This window comes from Biomphalaria glabrata, chromosome 9 (genome assembly GCF_947242115.1).
Source record: "Biomphalaria glabrata chromosome 9, xgBioGlab47.1, whole genome shotgun sequence".
NCBI lineage: Eukaryota > Metazoa > Mollusca > Gastropoda > Planorbidae > Biomphalaria > Biomphalaria glabrata.
Genome location: NC_074719.1, coordinates 32,153,974 through 32,173,031, shown reverse-complemented (window position 1 = coordinate 32,173,031; position 19,058 = coordinate 32,153,974). Strand labels below are relative to the sequence as shown.

The following is a 19,058-nucleotide window of genomic DNA, read 5'->3' as shown; positions in this document are numbered from 1 at the left end:
CAATGTGCAAACGGTATGCGCGCCCATTAGGGCGCGATTTGGGCTATTTAGGGCTGCAATTAGGGCAAAGGGGGATAACCCTAATTAAAACTGATACTGGGCCGTAATGGGCATGTTTATAGGGGAACTTTGAATGGTCTAAAATATTGTGATGTCGGATTTTCAATATCTTTTGTAGTTTACGAGATCTTCACGGGACGGACGGACATACATTTCGCACAAAACTAATAGCGTCTTTTCCTCTTTCGGGGGCCGCTAAAAATTAGTCACTAAAGTCCGTATTTCATTTCGGGGGGGGGGGGGGGGGGGAGGGGTTGAACCCCCAACTCTCCCCTGGCTACGCCCATCATGTACTAGTATAATACTAGACCTATATTATAAGTAATTCCTAAATTAGGCATATTTAGAAATAAAATCTAGATCTAGATTCAATATCAATAATATATTACTAGATCTAATATTAGTATTATTATTATATATAGGCCTTAACTGCCTTAAAAGTTAAGCTAATATAGTCAACTTTCCTGCGTCTCCAAGCATAGGTTTTTAAAGATCTATTCTTTTAATTTCCGCTTTTATTTCTCGTGATTATATTTTACTAGGAGTCTAGATTCTAGATCTATCCGAAGAATTACAATGTTATTCTTGTTCTCAATGAAAGCCACTTGTTTTTGTGAGAAATACCCAGCTGCCCAGGAAAGCCTCAAAACCCGTTGCTATTTTCTCACGGAATTTCCAGGAAATAGTGTAGTCGATTATTATTATTGTTCTTTTTTGAGGATTTATGGATCTCTGGAAAACCCGTCGAGGAGACTTAGGATAAAGCTACGATCTTGATCATTAGACTACTTAGAGTAGATCTAGAAGTATCATTTGGTAATGTGTGATTAAGTTAAAATATTGAATGATAGACCTAGGCTTCAGATGGTAGTATATAATTATATATATATATGTTTTTGAGGTAATAATCTAGTTTAGATGTCCAGATAGTGAGATACCTACCGTTTTTTATTTTAATTTAGAAAATCATCAAAATGTTTAAGTTAAATAATGTAATTACTATATATAGATCTAGGTCTACACTAGACTAGTGTCTACAGTTTATTAATTATATCTACTATTTGTATAGATCTAGATCTAATAATAATGACTTCTAGATCTAGATACTAAGATAGATTCTATTCATTAATACTCACTATTTCATAGTCATAGTTCTAATTAATTACAGTCAAGACTCAAGTAGAGTATAGTCATAGTCTCATGTCACTTGTTTTAGTTATACTAGACTAGTTACTGTTAAAGCCATTTAAATGATATAATATAGGCATATAATAGGCATGTAGAAAGAACATAATAATTATATATTATAATAGAGTCTATCATGACTCTATCTATTAAATAATATATTAGATCTAGATCTATTACATTTCTGTGGCATTTTAAGTCTCGAAAGACGATCTTTTCCCTTTGAAACTTCTTGTGTGACTAAAGAGGCCAATCCTTGATACACAGCTGCTATCGCAGGTTGGGCATATATAATCACTAGGCGCCGTTGCATTTTCACCCTTCTTTCTGCTTCTGTTGTGTATGACTTCTGCAATCCGTGACCCTTCCTTTATGCTCTCTCTCCATGTGGATCTTCCCAGCTGCTAGTGTCGATTTTGAAGAGCTTCATGTCGCGTTTGCATACATCCGTATAATGTAAAAGTGGGCGACTAGCGGCTCTCCTGCCTTTTAATTAGATCGCCATACAGGTTGTCCTGTGGAAGTCGACCTACTGGTATTTTACGAACATGGCCAAGCCAGCCAAGGTGTCTGCTGCTGATAACAGAGCAGATGTCCTGGCACCCTGCTCTTCGTAGCACTTCCTCATTGGTTATCTTATCTTGCCACCTTATTTTAAAGATCCGCCTTAGGCATCTATTACATTTACAATTACATAAAATAAACATGATTATTATATATGTGACAATTTGATCTTCTTTGAAATTATCATATTTATTTTACTAATTAAGAAATAAGATCTATAGTCACCCTGTATATTATATATTATAGTGTAAACTAGAAAGATAGAGAATACGTTAATCCTGTAGATCAGCATCCCATGCTCACAAAATGCTGACAATTAGACAGAAATAAATTGAATTCATTTAATACATGTAAATAGTGTTTTTAATAAATTGGGATGTAAAAAAAAGAACCTTTATATTTTGAATGACATCAATAAAGTAAGTTAGCGACTTTAATATGATTTGCACGTCACCATTTTGTTTGTTGGTAATGTACAGTGAATACAAATAGTAGTTAATTTAAAAGAAATATATAAATCTATTATAATTTATAAAAATATTAATAAACAAAATAGTCAATATGAAATTGTATAGGCCTATAGTCTAGTAATTAAGACTTCTAGGTGTAGAGTCTAGATTTAAATCTAGAGTAAAGCTGCCACATCAAACACCCCCTTTTGTATACCATATCGGATATCTCACCATATTTTAATTAATGCATCTTTATTTTAATGATTATTACAGAAATCCTGTGATATTATGGTGCGCAATCCATTTTTTATTATTTTTTAACACTTTTGTATTCCTGTGCAAAATCATTTTTCTTATAGACAATAAAGTACACTGGTATGAAAGCATGTTTTTTTGACCTTTTTACACATAAATAGGGGTGCTTCCAGTACTAAGGCTAATGTATAGCCCCATGGTGCATTAGCCAAGCAAGACCTAGCTATATATTTATTTGGATTCAGGATTGAAAGGAGGACATTCATGTATATAACACTTCCCTTACATTCCATTCAACTTATTCAGGGTTATAGGGGGGTATCGATAAGGTTTACCACTTTAGAAAATGCTACAATATCAAACACATTTTTTTCTTGAGTGTTCATGTTTTTTTTATGTTTAATGTTGGACTATTAGAAGTCATTCTATACTGTCTATACCGGTGTTCGCAAGGGCATCTCTGTTTGTAGTGCAGTCTTGCCACCATATGTTCATGATGGAGCACCAAGCATCTTTGGTGAAAGAGCTCAAGTAGTCTTAGTTGCTTTCTATATAACACCCATGTCTCAGCTCCATATAGAAGGGTTGAGAGAACCACTGTTTGGTAGACATTGATTTTTGTAAGCAGGCTGAGCAATTTATTCTTCCAAACTCTCGCCTGAAGTCAACCAAAAGCACTACTGGCCCTGGCCAGACGTTTATCAACTTCCCTTGAAAGCAAGGCGTCATTTGATACTACACTTGTACTATATATATGAAGTCGTCTACCACGTTAAGGGGCTGTCCATTTACGGTGACCTTTGCAGCTAAGTAGGTTTTATTGGGTGACTTCTGGAACATGACTTCTGTTTTCCGAGGCAGCAGGGTATGCAAATTCGTAGACCGCGTTCTGGAGATCATGTTCATTGTGAGCTAGCAGGGCGCAGTCATCGGTATAGAGAAGCTCTGTTATGACCATTTCTTTTGTTTTGTATGGGATAGTAGACGCCTAAGATTGAAGATCCAACCTGATGTGGATGCCTTCGTGCCATTGCTGTCTCATTAGACCCAGCATTGCACCAAAGAAGATAGGGGATAAAGTAAGAGCAAGTACGCAGCCCTGCTTCATGCCATTTTTCATTGGGAAGTGATCAGACACGTCACCATTGTGTCTAATCCGTTTTTTTTTGTCCCACATGAAACTGCTTGAGAATGCATAGGAACGTAGGTGGACATCCCAGTCTGGCCAATATCCTCCACAAACCATCACAACTGACCATGTCGAAAGCCTTGTTGAGGTCCACAAAGGCAGCGTATAGGTTTACTTTAGGTTCTGCTCTTTGCATTTTCTTTTAATTGTCGCAGAACAAATCTTATTTCAGGCTCTGAAGTCACATTGACTCTCAGAGTGGAATAGTCCATTGAACACGACTCATGCAAAGATATTTCCTGCTACTGACAGAAGTGTAATGCCTCGATATATATATGTATACACTACCAAACAATCTTTCTAATACTAGCAAAGTTATTACAGTATCTTTCATTATACTTTTATATCTCTCAGATAATATTATATTTCTCATATATATTACTACATCATTTATATACTAGTGTATAGTGATACCTCTCACTAATTACTATAAGTCTCATTGTGCAAAATATGTTTAAATTATGTTTTTAGATGCAACAGTTATTTGTATTCTTTGAAACGTGTGCCCCTTTGTTTAAAAAAACTATGTATGTATGTGGCATGCATACAACAATCTTAAAATGAAGATGTTGTTTGTGTTAATCATACAACTTAGGAACTGAGGGGTATAAAATTTGAATTCTGCTGAAGACTGGCATTTTCAATTTCGGGATTGTTAGGGCGCCCCTGATTCCAACCAGTTCTGATGGGTGCTTGACATTAGTTGGGGAAAGTTTGTTGTTTTGCTGACCACATTACTCCCTCATTAACCATAGGTCACAGAAACTGCTGACTTTACATCATCTGCCCCATAGATCATAAGGTCTGAAAGGGGTACATTATTTACTTTTATATTACAGAATTACTAAATATCACTGGACTTTTTTAAAGCTATATTTAGAATGGTCTTAGTACTTCATATATGACTGACATCCTTGAACCAAAAATTAAGAATTAAAATGTTGAGATTTATTTGGCAGATGTGTTTGATATAAGTACAGACATTGTCATGGAAACGGACACAAAAATTAAAAAAGAAAAAGAACTGATCAAGACGCTGACATTGCTGAATTATGAAGGAACACAGACACTCTATAAAAAGATTCCATTTTTTTTTCGGAGCAGGATGTCACATCTGATAGAAGACATTAACTGGTAAACATTTTAAGAAAAAGATTGTGTTTAATCCTTTGTTTTAAGATATGAATAATTTATTGGCATTGCCCCCATTCACTCTATTCTGAAAGTCACATGGTAAGAGTGAGCATCACTGTTGTCTACGAAGATCTGATTTATGAATTGTGAACTTATAATATTTACATAAGATTTTTACCAAATTATTAAATTTTTACTACCTTTACTATTTTAACTGTGAATAGACCTTGTTTTTAATGATTTAACTGTATAGAATTTAGCCCTTGTTATGTAAAGGGAGAGTGATCCTAATAGGATTACGAGCACGAAATGGCCTAAATTGTGCTGATGTGCCTTAACTCAAAACTCAAACTCCAAAATATTCACCTTTCTCATACATTGACACTTGAGTGACTTGGTCATATTCACCAATTGGAAGATTTGCTAAATCCAAAAGTTGAGACATGTACAGGGAAAACTAATTGCTTTTACATGTTTTATACAGATGTAAATAGATGCTATTTGAAAGGGGTGGACAAACAACATATTAGACATTCATTTTTTGGAAATATATATATAGCAGTAAACTGCAGTATGAAATAGTGTGCACGAAGGGAGAAGATCCATGATTAAATCTCACTGAAATTGCAAGATGTTTTACTTGCTAATATCTTTGAATTGAGAGAAGGTTTCTTGACTACCTGGGATCAAATACATATATTCAATCTATCAATATAATCTTTGCTTTGTAATTGATAAGGAAGCACTTTGGCTTAGCGGTAAAGCATTTGGCTTCTGAACAAGGGATCCTGGGCTCGAATCTCGGTGAAGACTGGGATTTTAAATTCAGGATCTTTGGATGCCTCTGAGTCCACCCAGTTCTAATGGGTACCTGTTATTAGTCGGGGAAAAGTAAAGGCCTTTAGTCGTTGTGCTGGCCACCCTCATTAACAGTGGGCCACAGAAACCCCCCCCCCCCCCCCCCCATACCTCTCAAGGTCTGAAAGAGGAATTTTACTTTTTTATACATGCAGTAATAGATAAACATGTTTGTTTCAGGGAAGACATAAAAAATGGCTGTGAAAGAAATCACCCTAATGCATACATAGAAGCTACCACTGCATTCAATACAATTCGGGCAGAAATTGTAAAGTACTTAGACATTGGAAAACTGTGTCATAAAGATGTTGGTACAGACAACTTGATGTTGATGAAGACTGATCTTAATTCTATTCTAGTATGTGACTTAAAAGTTTTTAGTCCTCGTTGAAAAATGTTTGAAATATTTAGCAGCTAGTTACGAATATTAGGCAGAATTTTAAATCAGTCATTGAGATCTGTGTTGTGATTTCTCAGAACAACTATGGTTCCGATCCTGTTAGTTTTGTCATTGCTATGGCTGAATGCATACGAAAAGAAGAGGAGTTAATTGCCAACTATGAGGTAAGCGTGCATGATGTCAAGTGACAGTTGGGGTAAGGACAAAGTTTTTTTAACAATAAGTGGAGACTTTATTCTTTTTTCAAATTGCTTATGTGTGTGGGGTTGCTAAGTGACAGTTGGGGTAAGGACATAGTTTTTTTTAACAATAAAAGGACACTATTCTTTTTTTTGCCTCATGTGTGTGTGTGTGGTGCATTTTTTTAAAGAGTTGTTTTGGTTGAAATTTAGTTAATTTTGTTATTTGTGCATTCATTTATATCAATAGCTTGGTAAAATAGCGTCCACATATTCATGAAAAACCAAGTTCAGCATTTTATTGAAAAAATAAAATACACAAATGTATACAAATCATTAAATCCTGTAGACTCCCTGAACACAAAGTCATATACTCCCTGAATTCAAAATGATATACTCCCTGAACACAAAGTCATATAATCACTGAACACAAAGTCATTTACTCCCTGCAAAGTCACACACTCTCTGAACACAATGTCGTATATTCACTGAACACAAAAGTCATATACTCCCTGCAAAGTCACACACTCCCTGAATTCCAAATGATATAGTCCCTGAACACAAAGTGATATACTTTGCCTGCCTTGTCAAGGGTGTCTGCCTGGTCGTGTGGTTTGCATTCTTGACTGTCATTCTTTTTGATGGTCCTGGGTTCATATCCTGCCTGTAGGCATCCAATGTTATATGCGGGAGGTTTGGACTAGGAAGTAAATTATCTTCAACTCTGAAGGAACATCTGAAACGTAAAACATTTTACAAAACGAACAAAAAACTCGCTGAACTCAAAATGATATACTCACTGAAGACAAAGTCATGTCAGAAATAGAGCCAGTCTTGTGTAACATTCCAGTAGAAAAATATTTTCAATAATTATTATACTATTATTGTACTGAATCATGTGAAGCTAGTCATCCTTTTATTTGTATTTTTTCTATTCAGCACTTACAAAGTAACAGTTTTGTTTTGTCTGTGCACCACTGCTTTTCTCATATCTTTGTGATAGAGTTTTATTTAAAAGGTCATACAAAAAAAAATACTTTTGAATGTTGGAAAAACAAATGATCGCAATGTACTAATTATAATTAAATTAATCTGAGACACAACCCTTTTTTTTTCCATGCATTTGGTATTTAGTAGAAAAGGTGTACAAACTATGAGAAATTACATGGAAAATATTTTGTACTGGTTCACATTAAAATCATTGATTTAGTTTATTTGATTTGAATTGTTTTCAAGTTAGTTTTTCATTTCATTGGTTTTTCAAATCTATTAATAGTTGATTACAATTGTATAGTATATGGTTAGATTGTACTAACTTTCATTGTCTTATTAATATTATTACTTATATTACTTATATTTAATCAGAAGGCTAATTCTTTAAATCAACTATTTCAGAAAAATACACCTTTTTTTTTTTACAACTATTCACTATTAATAGTAACAAACACAGAAGGCTATTTAGTAAGGGAAATGACTATTTATCATATTTTTAAAACATTTATGCAAACAGTTTTAGATTTTTGTCAAGTTCTGTCTTACTAACTTAACTACTACATTAAAAAAAATTTTTTACTTTTTAATTAAGGAGAAAAAATCTATTTAATATGCAGAAAAGTGGAAATTAATTTATAACAACAATTAATAAGTAGTTTTTCATATTATCCCGTGAACTGCATTGTTCAACAAAAGCTATGAAACACCTAACTAAAGGATTTTTTTGTTATGGAAATTTTTTTTTTTCTTTTCTTGAGGCTTTAGTTAATTCTTTTATATAATAGTCTCTGTTTTACTTGAAAAATACAGAACTTTTTAAGATTTTCTTTTTAATTCTTTTATTTTCTTCCAAAGTTATACTAGTTTCTAAATGAGTATATTATGACTTTGTTATGTTGCTTTTGGTTTGCAATTCTGTTGTTACCTGGTTACTGGTTCAAAGCAGTTAAGTTATTTAGCTTTTATTTTGGGATGCACCAAGTCAGTCATTAAGTTTCTTGTTCCTGAATTTAGGAAGATTCTGAAAATTTGACATAAGGGTTCAACTTGAGGTGTTAATGTAACTATGGCAGCTGTTAAATAACCTAGATATTTCAGAAAAATAATGTTTATTACAAGCATAAAATACACGAAAAGCATTGGACCTTTCTATTCTAATAAATGTATATATTATTTATAGGGTTAAATAATACGAATTAACAAGCTAAGAAAAGTCGACAATCAATGAACTTACCTATATACTCCTGCTCAATTAGCTCTAAACATTTCATAGTGTTAAGTTTGATTTATAATTACAGTATGAAGATGAGACCTTAACTGATTTGCTACAGATAAGAACTATTGAGCCAACAATGAATGTTATTGTTGTAAGTCAGTCATTGACACCTTTTAATTCAGCTTATGATTGATACAATTGAAAAAACAACAGCTTTATTAATCTCTCTATTTGTGAACAATCACATGCTTGCTTATGTCTGCATACTGTCAAATGAACCCAACTGATAGCATGGAATTCTAAAATAGATCCAGTTTTACTTTCTCAGATGGAACACAACAATATTTGATGTGGAAACATTCTCTATGGATGGCAAGGAATGGTGGTAGACTTAGATGCTTAGTTCTGGGAGATGTGTTTTGGTCCATAACCATCTCAATAACAATATGAAATTCAAACTTGAAATCCACATTGAATTTTAAGGTGAAAAGAAAAATAAAAGATGGAATGCCAAACAGTTATTGAAAAAGGCTTTAACATAATAATGTTTCACCACACCATCATAAACTTCATTTCTCTTTTTCTATGCCATCATTTGAGTTCATTTGTTACCACCTAGCATTCAGCTTCCTTGATTGAATATCTCTAAGTATATCATTACTTAATTATCTCAATATTTTAACTTTTCTTTTGACTGATTTATAAACTTCCTTCTAAATTATTACTTGTATATTAAATACAGACAGACTGAGAAGAAAAAAGCTGACCAGACAAAGACTTGAATGTACAAACATTTAAAATAACAGACATCAACTATTGGATTTGGAAGTTTGAAAAGGACACTGTATAAAGTCAAATACTTAGAGAGTGAAATCAACTCATTCATTTAGTTTCTACACATCTCTTTCTATTCTGTAAACTTTTGAACTGCAATCATTTAATCTCTCTTTCACTCAAGATCTGTATGTCAGTAGTATTAAATCAAGCAATGTCATATACATGAAATTTGAATACATGGTTTGGTTACAAGTGTAGATTAAATCAAGCAATATCATATACATAAATACATGGTTTGGTTACTTGGTTACAAGTGTAGATTAAATCAAGCAATATCATATACATTAATACATGGGTTGGTTACAAGTCTATTTTACATCCGAATTTTCAATTTGTCCTGCATTGAAATTTGTTTCTATATTCTTTTGTTTTCTTTATTCATCATCTATCCTTTGTGTTACCAGCAGGAACACACACATACACACTCTTCTTTGTCTCTTGCCAATCTTTTAATTATCTTAGCTTTTAATTATCTTAGCTTTTTCTTTCCCATTTAGTCCCATTCAGCATTAGACCAATGGGATGGCCATTCATCATTAGACCAATGGGCAGGCCATTCAGCATTAGACCAATGGGCAGGCCATTCAGCATTAGACCAATGGGCAGGCCTACTCTCATACCTCAAGTTTTAGAATGCCCATATTTGTTTGAACTAATTAGAAAGAGTGGAGCTAATTAACAGAGATATCTTAAGAAAGATAGAAAATTTTGTGTGCAGGAAAGAAAAACTTGACTTTTTTATTAAAGATTTTCTTTTTCCTTCGGTTGTTTCCCAATTCTTATTATTTGTATAGCAAAGTTTACATAAAACTACAGTGTACTCAGGTCCTAAGTTTTAGTGGTCTTGTGTTCCATTCCCTCCTTTAATGAGATCCCAAACACAGAACTCTCACATCAAGTAAGTTTTTGTTTGTTTGCGAGTGCTTGTTTTAAAAATCTATTTGCAATAGTTGCTTGTTTCTGTGCCTTAGAATACAAAAAAAAAAAAAAGATGGTCTTTGATTCCACGTTTGATTATTGAAGGTTCTTTTTAATTTGTCTCACAAGAAGCTTCAAGCACTGGTTACTTTGCTAGCATATTCAAACAATTCTTTTGTTTGAGAGTTTCTTTCATTTTGCTTACAATGAACACAGACCTCAGAACTTTTAGAGGATTATTTTATCTATGTAAAAATATTTTATTATAGGCTTAATTTCGACATATTTTGAAATGATTGTTAAATAGAACATAGATGAAAATGAAATTCTGAAACTTTTGTAATTCTTTGACAGTCCATTTGACAAGTATTTTATCTGCTTTGACTTGCTTTGCACACATGCACATCTTATTTACATTGTCAACTTTTCAACTTATTTGCATTTCTCTAATTTAAAAGGGGGTTAGATATTTGAAAGCTAAAATGTGTTTTTCTTTCCCTAAATAGTTGAAATATAAAGTTGCCATTTGGTAGTTTTCATAACCAAGTAATAGTAAACGAACCTAAACTCAATCTGCTTCAGCTTCATTGCTATCTAATTCTTTTTTTATTTATATTTTGTTGTGTGACATTTTTAGTGTCCATTTGTCTTTAACAAAATGTAAAAATGAATTAAGGAATAATTTGAATAGTTTTGATTTGATGAAGATTTTAGTGAAATCATCACTTAGAGATAATTCTCCAGATTTTTGTCCTTAAAGTTGCAAGCCTAATAACTGTTGAACAACATGGGAATCAGGCCTTTGCATTACTTTTGCATGACATTGTTAATACAAATATATGTTTTGTTTAGGATACTGAAATGGAAGAGCATGGAAGCAACACTCCTCAAAGGGAACAAGAAGCAGAGATACTCTCAGATGACACAGCTTCCATTAGAGATCTGATAGATGTAAGTAGGGACTGACTGCTTTTGTTTTCTTCACTTAGGATGACAATTGAGGTTATAGTCTTCATTACTTTATTAGTCCAGCCCTTGTCACCTCCCTTTTTTTGTCCTTGGTATACCATTACTTGCTTTTGTAGTTCTTATCTAGTTCTAATATGTCCTCTTTATTTATCAGTTCTTTTTTATTATGCAGGCCATTCTTTTATTCTTGCTACTGTTATCATTCTTGCCCTTCATATAATGATGTATTTAATTGATGGTCTCAATATTCAACTGTAGTATTCAGTTTGAGAGTTGATGCAAGAGTTTTTTTGTTTTTTAATGTTGTTTCTCAATTAGATAGCAACACACAAGCTATTTAAGTTACAGACTACAATACAGTGTTTTTTTGTTGGCTCTTATCTGTTAGTACAGTATTTGATATTGGGAAGCATGGTCGAGAGGCTAAGTACGCTTGAACTTGGCTTGATTGATTGGCTACTTATGAAGGGGGCTCGAGGTTCAACGGCCAACTCGAGTAGAGTTGTGTTTACTGAGCGTCTATAGGCAGCACGGAAAAACAGTGATAACTTAAATCTTTATGAAAATAGTAGAAATCAGGATAGATTTATAGTGTAGATTGAATGTAACCTAAAGAGGATTCATGAACCAATATGAACAGTTCACATTACCTAGTAGTGGGTATAGCTAAAAATATTCTATTAGAATTATTGCTAGACTTAGGTACTTTAGATCAACAGATCAGTGTTAAAAGTGTGCTGGCACGTTCGTCCAGAGGTGTACTGGTCCCTTCTTGCACTGCCTAGGTTATTAGGTATAACCTCCAGGTATACAATTCAACTAATGTATGCAACAAAAGACTTTACAAAGTTGCAGATAAACATATATACAAAGTTTATTTACATGAGTAAAATAAATGTGTAAATAAAGGGCCATCCACTCACAGGCCGACACAACAAAAAGTAAACAAAAGATACTCAAAAATAGTATGGCACACAGCCCTAGTCATATGTTACATTATCGTCACATTCTGGAGAATACACATTTACAAGAGTAAAATAAAGGTCACAGGCCTCAGGTCAACACATGACCACGTTTGACCACTGGGTTACAAACTTCCGGCTTACACAGCCAACTGAAGGTCACAGGCCTCAGGTCGAAACACAACCACTTTTGGCTACTCTAGGGTTACTAACTTTAGGCTTACACAGCCAACTAAAGATCACATGCTTCAGGTCGAAACACGACCACTTTTGGCTACTCTAGGGTTACAGGCTTCAGGCTGACACTAGCCACTTTTAGCCAAAAAACAAACAAAATGGTCATGATGAACTATAGGCTTCAAGAAAACCTATGAGCCAATACAAGCTTCATAGAATCCCACCTATAGACATCTGTTTGGTAAAGCCCATCTGATGATTCAATACAGGTTGAATCCCTCAGAGACAAGGCTATAAAAAATATGTAAACCCCTCTGATGATTCAATACAGGTTGAATCCCTCAGAAAAAGGTTACAAAAATATGTCACGATTGGGAGTACCCCAGGATGCAGAACATCAGGGTAAAAATATACTGCCTGGAAATCATTTGAGGCTATATCTACAAATAAATACATTATATAAAATACAATAATACTAAAGATATACTTAGCCCAAAGATCTCCAGAGCAGGGCACACTTCTCAGAGTACCCCATGACACACGACCACTAACAGAAAAAATACTATACACAACACAGGTCAAGTGGTCAAGCTGGTAACTCAGGAGCAAGTGGCAACTAAGCACAGTTTGCAAGGCCTTTTATAAACTACATAAGGGGAATCACTCCTAACTATACAAGTAATCAAAAATAGTTATTTCCCCATTATGTCACAACATAGTAAAATCTTAGACCAATCAACTAACAGTCCTGAATGAAGACTCATTGACATCCTGTTGAATTTTCCTTATATATTGAAATAAACTTTTTGTTTTAAATCACATGACATTCAAGTCTTACTAAACAGATTTCTTCAAACTAAAGGTTTTCTTTAATAGTTTGTTGTTGTTTTGTTTGCCCAACATTTTGGACATTTTTCCCTCTTGGCTGAGTGCACGGTTTAGTTAGACATCAATACATTCCATTGATGTAGACAAATATTAGCCTTCTTTTACAGGGGAAGAAAGTGGAATTCTCAGTATAGAAAAAAATATTATTGACATCTACAAATTATTAGAAATATGAAAAGTTAATTAACAATCAACAACATGGTAACAAAAGAAGTAACAATAAAAAGTAAAATGTGTATGAACATTTGATCTGATGACATTATGGGACTTTCTTTTGTGTTCTTGTAACCTAATTAATTAAGCAGCTCAATGAAACTTTATGAAAGTTGCTTAACTACATCTTTTAAAATCCTAAAGGCCCATCATCACCCATAGTTAAATTAGGTGCTGACAAAGTGATAGGTTCTTCTCTGTCTGGAAGAGAATTTTAACACTTTATATGCAAACCATTTCTCATCTTCCTTTGATACCAAGGGGTTGGATGCTTATCTTCATGTCTTACAATTAGAAATATTTTTTTCAGAAAAGAAGATGCATTTTGCATTTTGATATTGTATATTTTATATATAGATATAAATCCATGTTATTGCATTATGTTTTTTGTTCAGTGTTTGTGTCTGGGAAAAATAACACTATAATAAACACAGTTTCTTCAGATCATTCAAATAATCTTATTTTTTTAAATCTAGTTTCTTTTTTTTTTTGTACAGATTTTAAAGGAGTCCATTGGAGAGGAAAGTAGAGGTGAGTGACAGTTTGTCTGCTGCTTTCTAGAAACATACAAGAAGATTGGTTCATTTGTATGTGCATGTCATTTATTGATGTTATTTTAAGAGCTGAGATGTTGAAATTTCATGATTTGATGACATTAAATTGTTATAATTGTACTAAAATGTCTTTATTTTCTTTTTTCAGCTAGTCAAGAAGAGGTAAATACATTTTTTTTTAACAATATACCGTCACCCATTTACAGTTCAGCATACTTAAGGACATTGTCTCAGAGATTTTTTGCTGCTATTTCTTGAATTTCTTAGGCAATTATTTAGAAGAAAAAAACAAATTTGCCTTAACTGGTATATAGCTATAAAATAACAGTAAATATAAATTAAAAAATTAGAAACTAGAGATGATACAGTATAAATGGATGTGGTCTGACTCTAGAACAGTTGGTTGAACTCTTGTGAGCAGTAAAGGAACTGCAAGAGAAAGTTAATCATGGGACACTTGTATAGTTCATTCACTACACTTCTCCAATAGAATGCACTCATCATTTCAACATACAGAACTCTTTTGGTCACTAAAAAACAATGGAGCCAGCTGCCAATAACCATTTTCCATACAATGGTTAAGAAAAATAACCAATTCAGATGAAATGAAAATACTACACTGTAATTCTCCTGGTTTGTTTATCATTAAAAATGATAGACACAGTATATATGCTTATTTTATAATGTATTTATTAAAGAATGATTCCTATCTATGTTTAGTGAATGTACTAATGTTTAAACATCCTTTTTTTATGTAAAGAACAGTTGTTATTTTCTTGTACTTTAGAGTTGTCTAATTATCGTTAAGTCATTAACATTATGTTTGTGTGTGTGGGTCTTAATATTGTCTAAAAAACAAAATAAAACATTGATAAAATTTTTCTTTCACACAAAAATGGTTTATTTAATTTATGATATCTCCAACTGATAAATGTCATCCTGTGCGTTTTACACACCTCGCTTTTAATTTTTGGAAAGAGAGGGGGGTGGGAAGCATGTCAATATCATGGTCTTATGTAGGAATCTGACCTTTCATAGTTAGTGTGTTTTACATATTCTGCATGACCTCCATAGGATAGCGAGAAATGGTGTCAGGAAGAGTTTGAACCAGGAACCATCAAGATGTCAGTCCTGAGCACATACCACATGACTATGCTGCCATCTATAGTCAGCAATATGCATTCATGAAATAGAATTATTCAAAGTTGTTTTTCTGTGGGACAATTAGATTATATTAGAATAAGTTTGTCAAAACTTCTGAAACCAACATTGCCTGCACCAAAATGTCACATACCAGTATGCATCATCCTACATTATCAACCACAGGGGAAATTATCACAGACAAGTGCCAACAAATGCACAGATGGGTTGAACATTACTCTGAACTCTACGCAACAACAAGCCCTTCAGGCTATCCTTATGTCCATGTAGTGCGGAATCTTGGAGTTTTCTTCGACTCAACACTATCTTTCGACCCACACATAAGTCAGCTCTGCAAGGGTCTTTATCTGCAGCTGCGCAGATTAGGCCAGATCCGACCATATTTAACAACAGAGTCAACAAAAACGCTAGCTGTGGCATTCATACTCTCCCGCCTTGGCTACTGAAACGCCGTTCTAGCAGGTATACCCGATGACAAAATAGCCAAGCTGCAACATATTCAGAACTATGCTGCACGAATAGTCCTTAGAAAAACAAGACGAGATTCTGCTACTACGCTCTTGCGCATGCTCCATTGGCTTCCTGTGAAAGCGAGAATCGATTACAAGGTCGCCACACTTTATCATCAGTGCATATATAACAATGAGATGCCCTTGTACCTTAGCGAACTGATTACTCCATATGTCCCCCAGATAGCCCTGCGCTCAATGGACTCAACACTTTTAGTGGTGCCACATTTCTCCCTCAAAAGCTACAGTCTGCAGGCTTTTTCAGTGCACGGACCAAAGGTTTGGAACTCACTCCCCATTGATCTCAAACAGACAACATGCTACACCACTTTTAAGAAGAACATTAAGACCTATCTGTTTAAAACATTTTTTAGATTAATCATTTTAGCTGTCGTGTTTGTGTTTGTAATGTTATTACAGTGCCTTGAGCCTACATTTTGTTTGTTAACAGCGCTTTATAAATAAAATTACTATTATTATCATTATTATCAAACAATTACCCACAATGAACGAGCTAGATGAAATACCCACCCTGTTAGAGTTTAACAAAGCCATAGACAACATGGCTGCCGGCAAAGCACCCAGATGCGATGGTATCTCCCCAGATCTTCTAAAACAATGCAAAACTACACTAATCCAACCTCTACATGAACTGCTTTCGGGATGCTAAAATCGTTACACTGTATAAGAACAAAGGTGACAGAAGCGACTGCTACAATTACAGGGGAATCTCCCTCTTAAGTATTGTAGGCAAAGTCTTTGCTCGAGTGATACAAAAACTCGCTGATCAGGTCTATCCAGAATCACAATGTATGCTCAGGAAGATCCACAATTGACATGATTTTCTCCATCCGCCAACTTCAGGAAAAGTGCAGAGAACAAAGGATGCCATAGTATATTGCGTTCATTGATCTGATAAAGGCCTTCGATCTAGTCAGCAGAGATGGTCTTTTAAAAATTTTTACAGATAATAGGCTGTCCACCAAAGCTACTAAATGTAATTGTCTCCTTCCACCAAAATATGATGGGTACAGTGCAGTTCAACGGTGCCTGCTCCGAAAGTTTCTGTATGAACAGCAGAGTTAAACAAGGATGTGTCCTGGCCCCAACCCTCTTTAGAATACTATATTCACTGCTAATCCACAAAGCGTTTGATAAATCCACCAAAGGCATCTATCTCCATTCCAGATTTGTTGGCAAACTCCTAAATATTGACAGACTGAGGGCCAAAACTAAAATCAGAACCACCCTCATAAGAGATATGCTATTCGCAGATGATGCAGCGCTAGTGGCACACTCACAAGAGGAACTTCAGTCACTAATGTTCCGCTTCTCTCAGGCCTATAAAAGAATATGGCTTGACTATTAGTACGAAGACAACAAATGTTATGGGACCACCTGCTACAGCGCCACCCTCGATCCTCATAGACGATAACAAGCTGGATGCCGTAAATGAAATCTGCTATCTGGGATCCACAATTCAAGATGACCTGTCTCTAGAAGAGGAGATTAAAAAACGCATAGGGAAGGCTGCCTCAACCTTTGCTAGACTCAGGTCAAGAGTTTGGGAAAACCAGAAGCTAACTACAATGACCAAAATGGAAGTCTACAAGGCATGTGTTATGAGTATGTTACTGTATGGCAGTGAATCATGCAGCACCTACACAAAGCAAGAGAGAAAACTAAACTCATTCCATTTGCGATGTCTCCGTAGGATCTTAAAAATCACATGGAAAGAAAGAGTGTGTAATACTGAGATCCTTGCGTGATCAGGTATTCCCAGCATCTTTACAGCCTAAGACAACGCCGCTTGCACTGGCTTGGACATGTTCGCCGGATGGAAGACAATCGCATCCCGAAAGTCATCCTGTACGGACAACTCGTGACTGGCTGAAGAAAAAATGGTCCCCCCCACCTCCGTTACATAGATGTAATTAAACGGGACCTCAAATCAGTGAACATCAATACTGACCATTGGGAAGGCATAGCTCTAGACCGCACCAGATGGAGAAAGGCAGTGACCAAGAAAGCTATAGACAGCGAAAAAGCATGGGCCTCAGCTCTCGAAGAAAATCGTACAATTCGAAAGATGGCCAGCTCCTCTACCATTGAATCGAAAGCCATCTTAACCTACAATATTTGTGGACGGGTTTCCAAAATAGGGCTCCTTAGCCACATGAAAAAGTGTGCGAGATGAACCATAGTCGTTCTATGACTAAAGGAGGCCATTATAACTTTTTTAATGAGTAAGAATGTCTTTAGAATGTGTTTGGGAAACATATTTTAGTATATATATTATCATACATAGATGTTTTAAAACTGCACTTGAAATATTTGCTGACTTTTGGGATTTGCATGAGGGAAAGGTTGCTTCTGCAAACAGCAAGGGTGGTGGGAGGGGGTACTGAATTCTTGAATAATTATTATTATCTTTTATGTTTAAGAACACAGAAAAAAGGGAGTTTAAATCATTTAGTTTATTTCTTTTCCAGCAGATTTTATGAATTATGTTTAATTGGCAAATATTAGATTAAACATCTTTATAGAATTTGTTAAGCCTAACTTGGACAAGTTGCAAATTTCTTTTTAAGGATGCAAAACGTATTACAACTTTGACTTTTTTTTTTTTTACCTTTAAATGAACTACTTAGTAAGTGTGTTTGGGATGCTAATGATTTCTATGGATTATTATTTGCAAAAAATAACATGTATTTCAGTTGTTACATAAAAATCTAAATCCTGGTTACTTTTCTTAAATCACTTACATCATTTCAGGAAACCTGGTTACTTTCTTAAATCACATCATTTCTGGAATCTTGGTAACTTTCTTAAATCATTTCAGGAATCCTGGTTACTCTCTTAACTCACTTAATCATTTCAGGAATCCTGGTTAGTTTCTTAAATCATTTCAGGAATCCTGGTTAGTTTCTTAAATCACTTACATCATTTCAGGAAACCTGGTTAGTTTCTTAAATCACTTACATCATTTCAGGAAACCTGGTTAGTTTCTTAAATCACTTACATCATTTCAGGAAACCTGGTTAGTTTCTTAAATCACTTACATCATTTCAGGAAACCTGGTTAGTTTCTTAAATCACTAAAATCATTTACACATATACACTTTTATTATCCACACATTTTCAATGTAAAATTACTGAAATATTATTTTTAGACCCAGATTCAAATTTTGGGCTACTTTGAGTTACTGATTTCGGCCATGAATGATTATCTGCCTCAACTGAAAACTAAAGTTGATGAGTGGAGAAAGTCAGAGGCTCGAGCAAGTGTTGAAGTGGAGAAGTTCAGCAAATTGTCCAAGGTTGAGAAAAGGTAACTACTTGAATAAAAAATTTCATGAGACAATGAGGTAGTGAGATAATGAGAC

The 19,058-nt window shown here is 34.4% G+C and overlaps 1 protein-coding gene across 5 annotated transcripts in view; it reads left to right on the top strand.

Annotated features, from left to right (window-relative positions):
- Nucleotides 1–724: 724 nt before the first annotated feature.
- The window catches only part of LOC106057899 (signal transducer and activator of transcription 5B-like), a 47,361-nt gene continuing 29,027 nt past the window's right edge, over nucleotides 725–19,058 (top strand). The window contains exons 1-10 of one of the 5 annotated variants that reach the window (XM_056040955.1): nucleotides 766–876; nucleotides 2,678–2,782; nucleotides 4,665–4,839; nucleotides 5,878–6,055; nucleotides 6,175–6,261; nucleotides 8,568–8,636; nucleotides 11,093–11,191; nucleotides 13,947–13,980; nucleotides 14,152–14,165; nucleotides 18,846–19,003. In XM_056040955.1, coding sequence (XP_055896930.1) covers nucleotides 4,694–4,839; nucleotides 5,878–6,055; nucleotides 6,175–6,261; nucleotides 8,568–8,636; nucleotides 11,093–11,191; nucleotides 13,947–13,980; nucleotides 14,152–14,165; nucleotides 18,846–19,003 — 785 coding nt within the window. In that variant the 5' untranslated portion in view covers nucleotides 766–876; nucleotides 2,678–2,782; nucleotides 4,665–4,693. Of the gene's footprint in view, nucleotides 962–2,677; nucleotides 2,783–4,664; nucleotides 4,840–5,877; nucleotides 6,056–6,174; nucleotides 6,262–8,567; nucleotides 8,637–11,092; nucleotides 11,192–13,946; nucleotides 13,981–14,151; nucleotides 14,166–18,845; nucleotides 19,004–19,058 lie in introns of all 5 variants that reach the window. The other 4 variants (XM_056040953.1, XM_056040952.1, XM_056040956.1 and 1 more) reach the window with 4 other exon arrangements.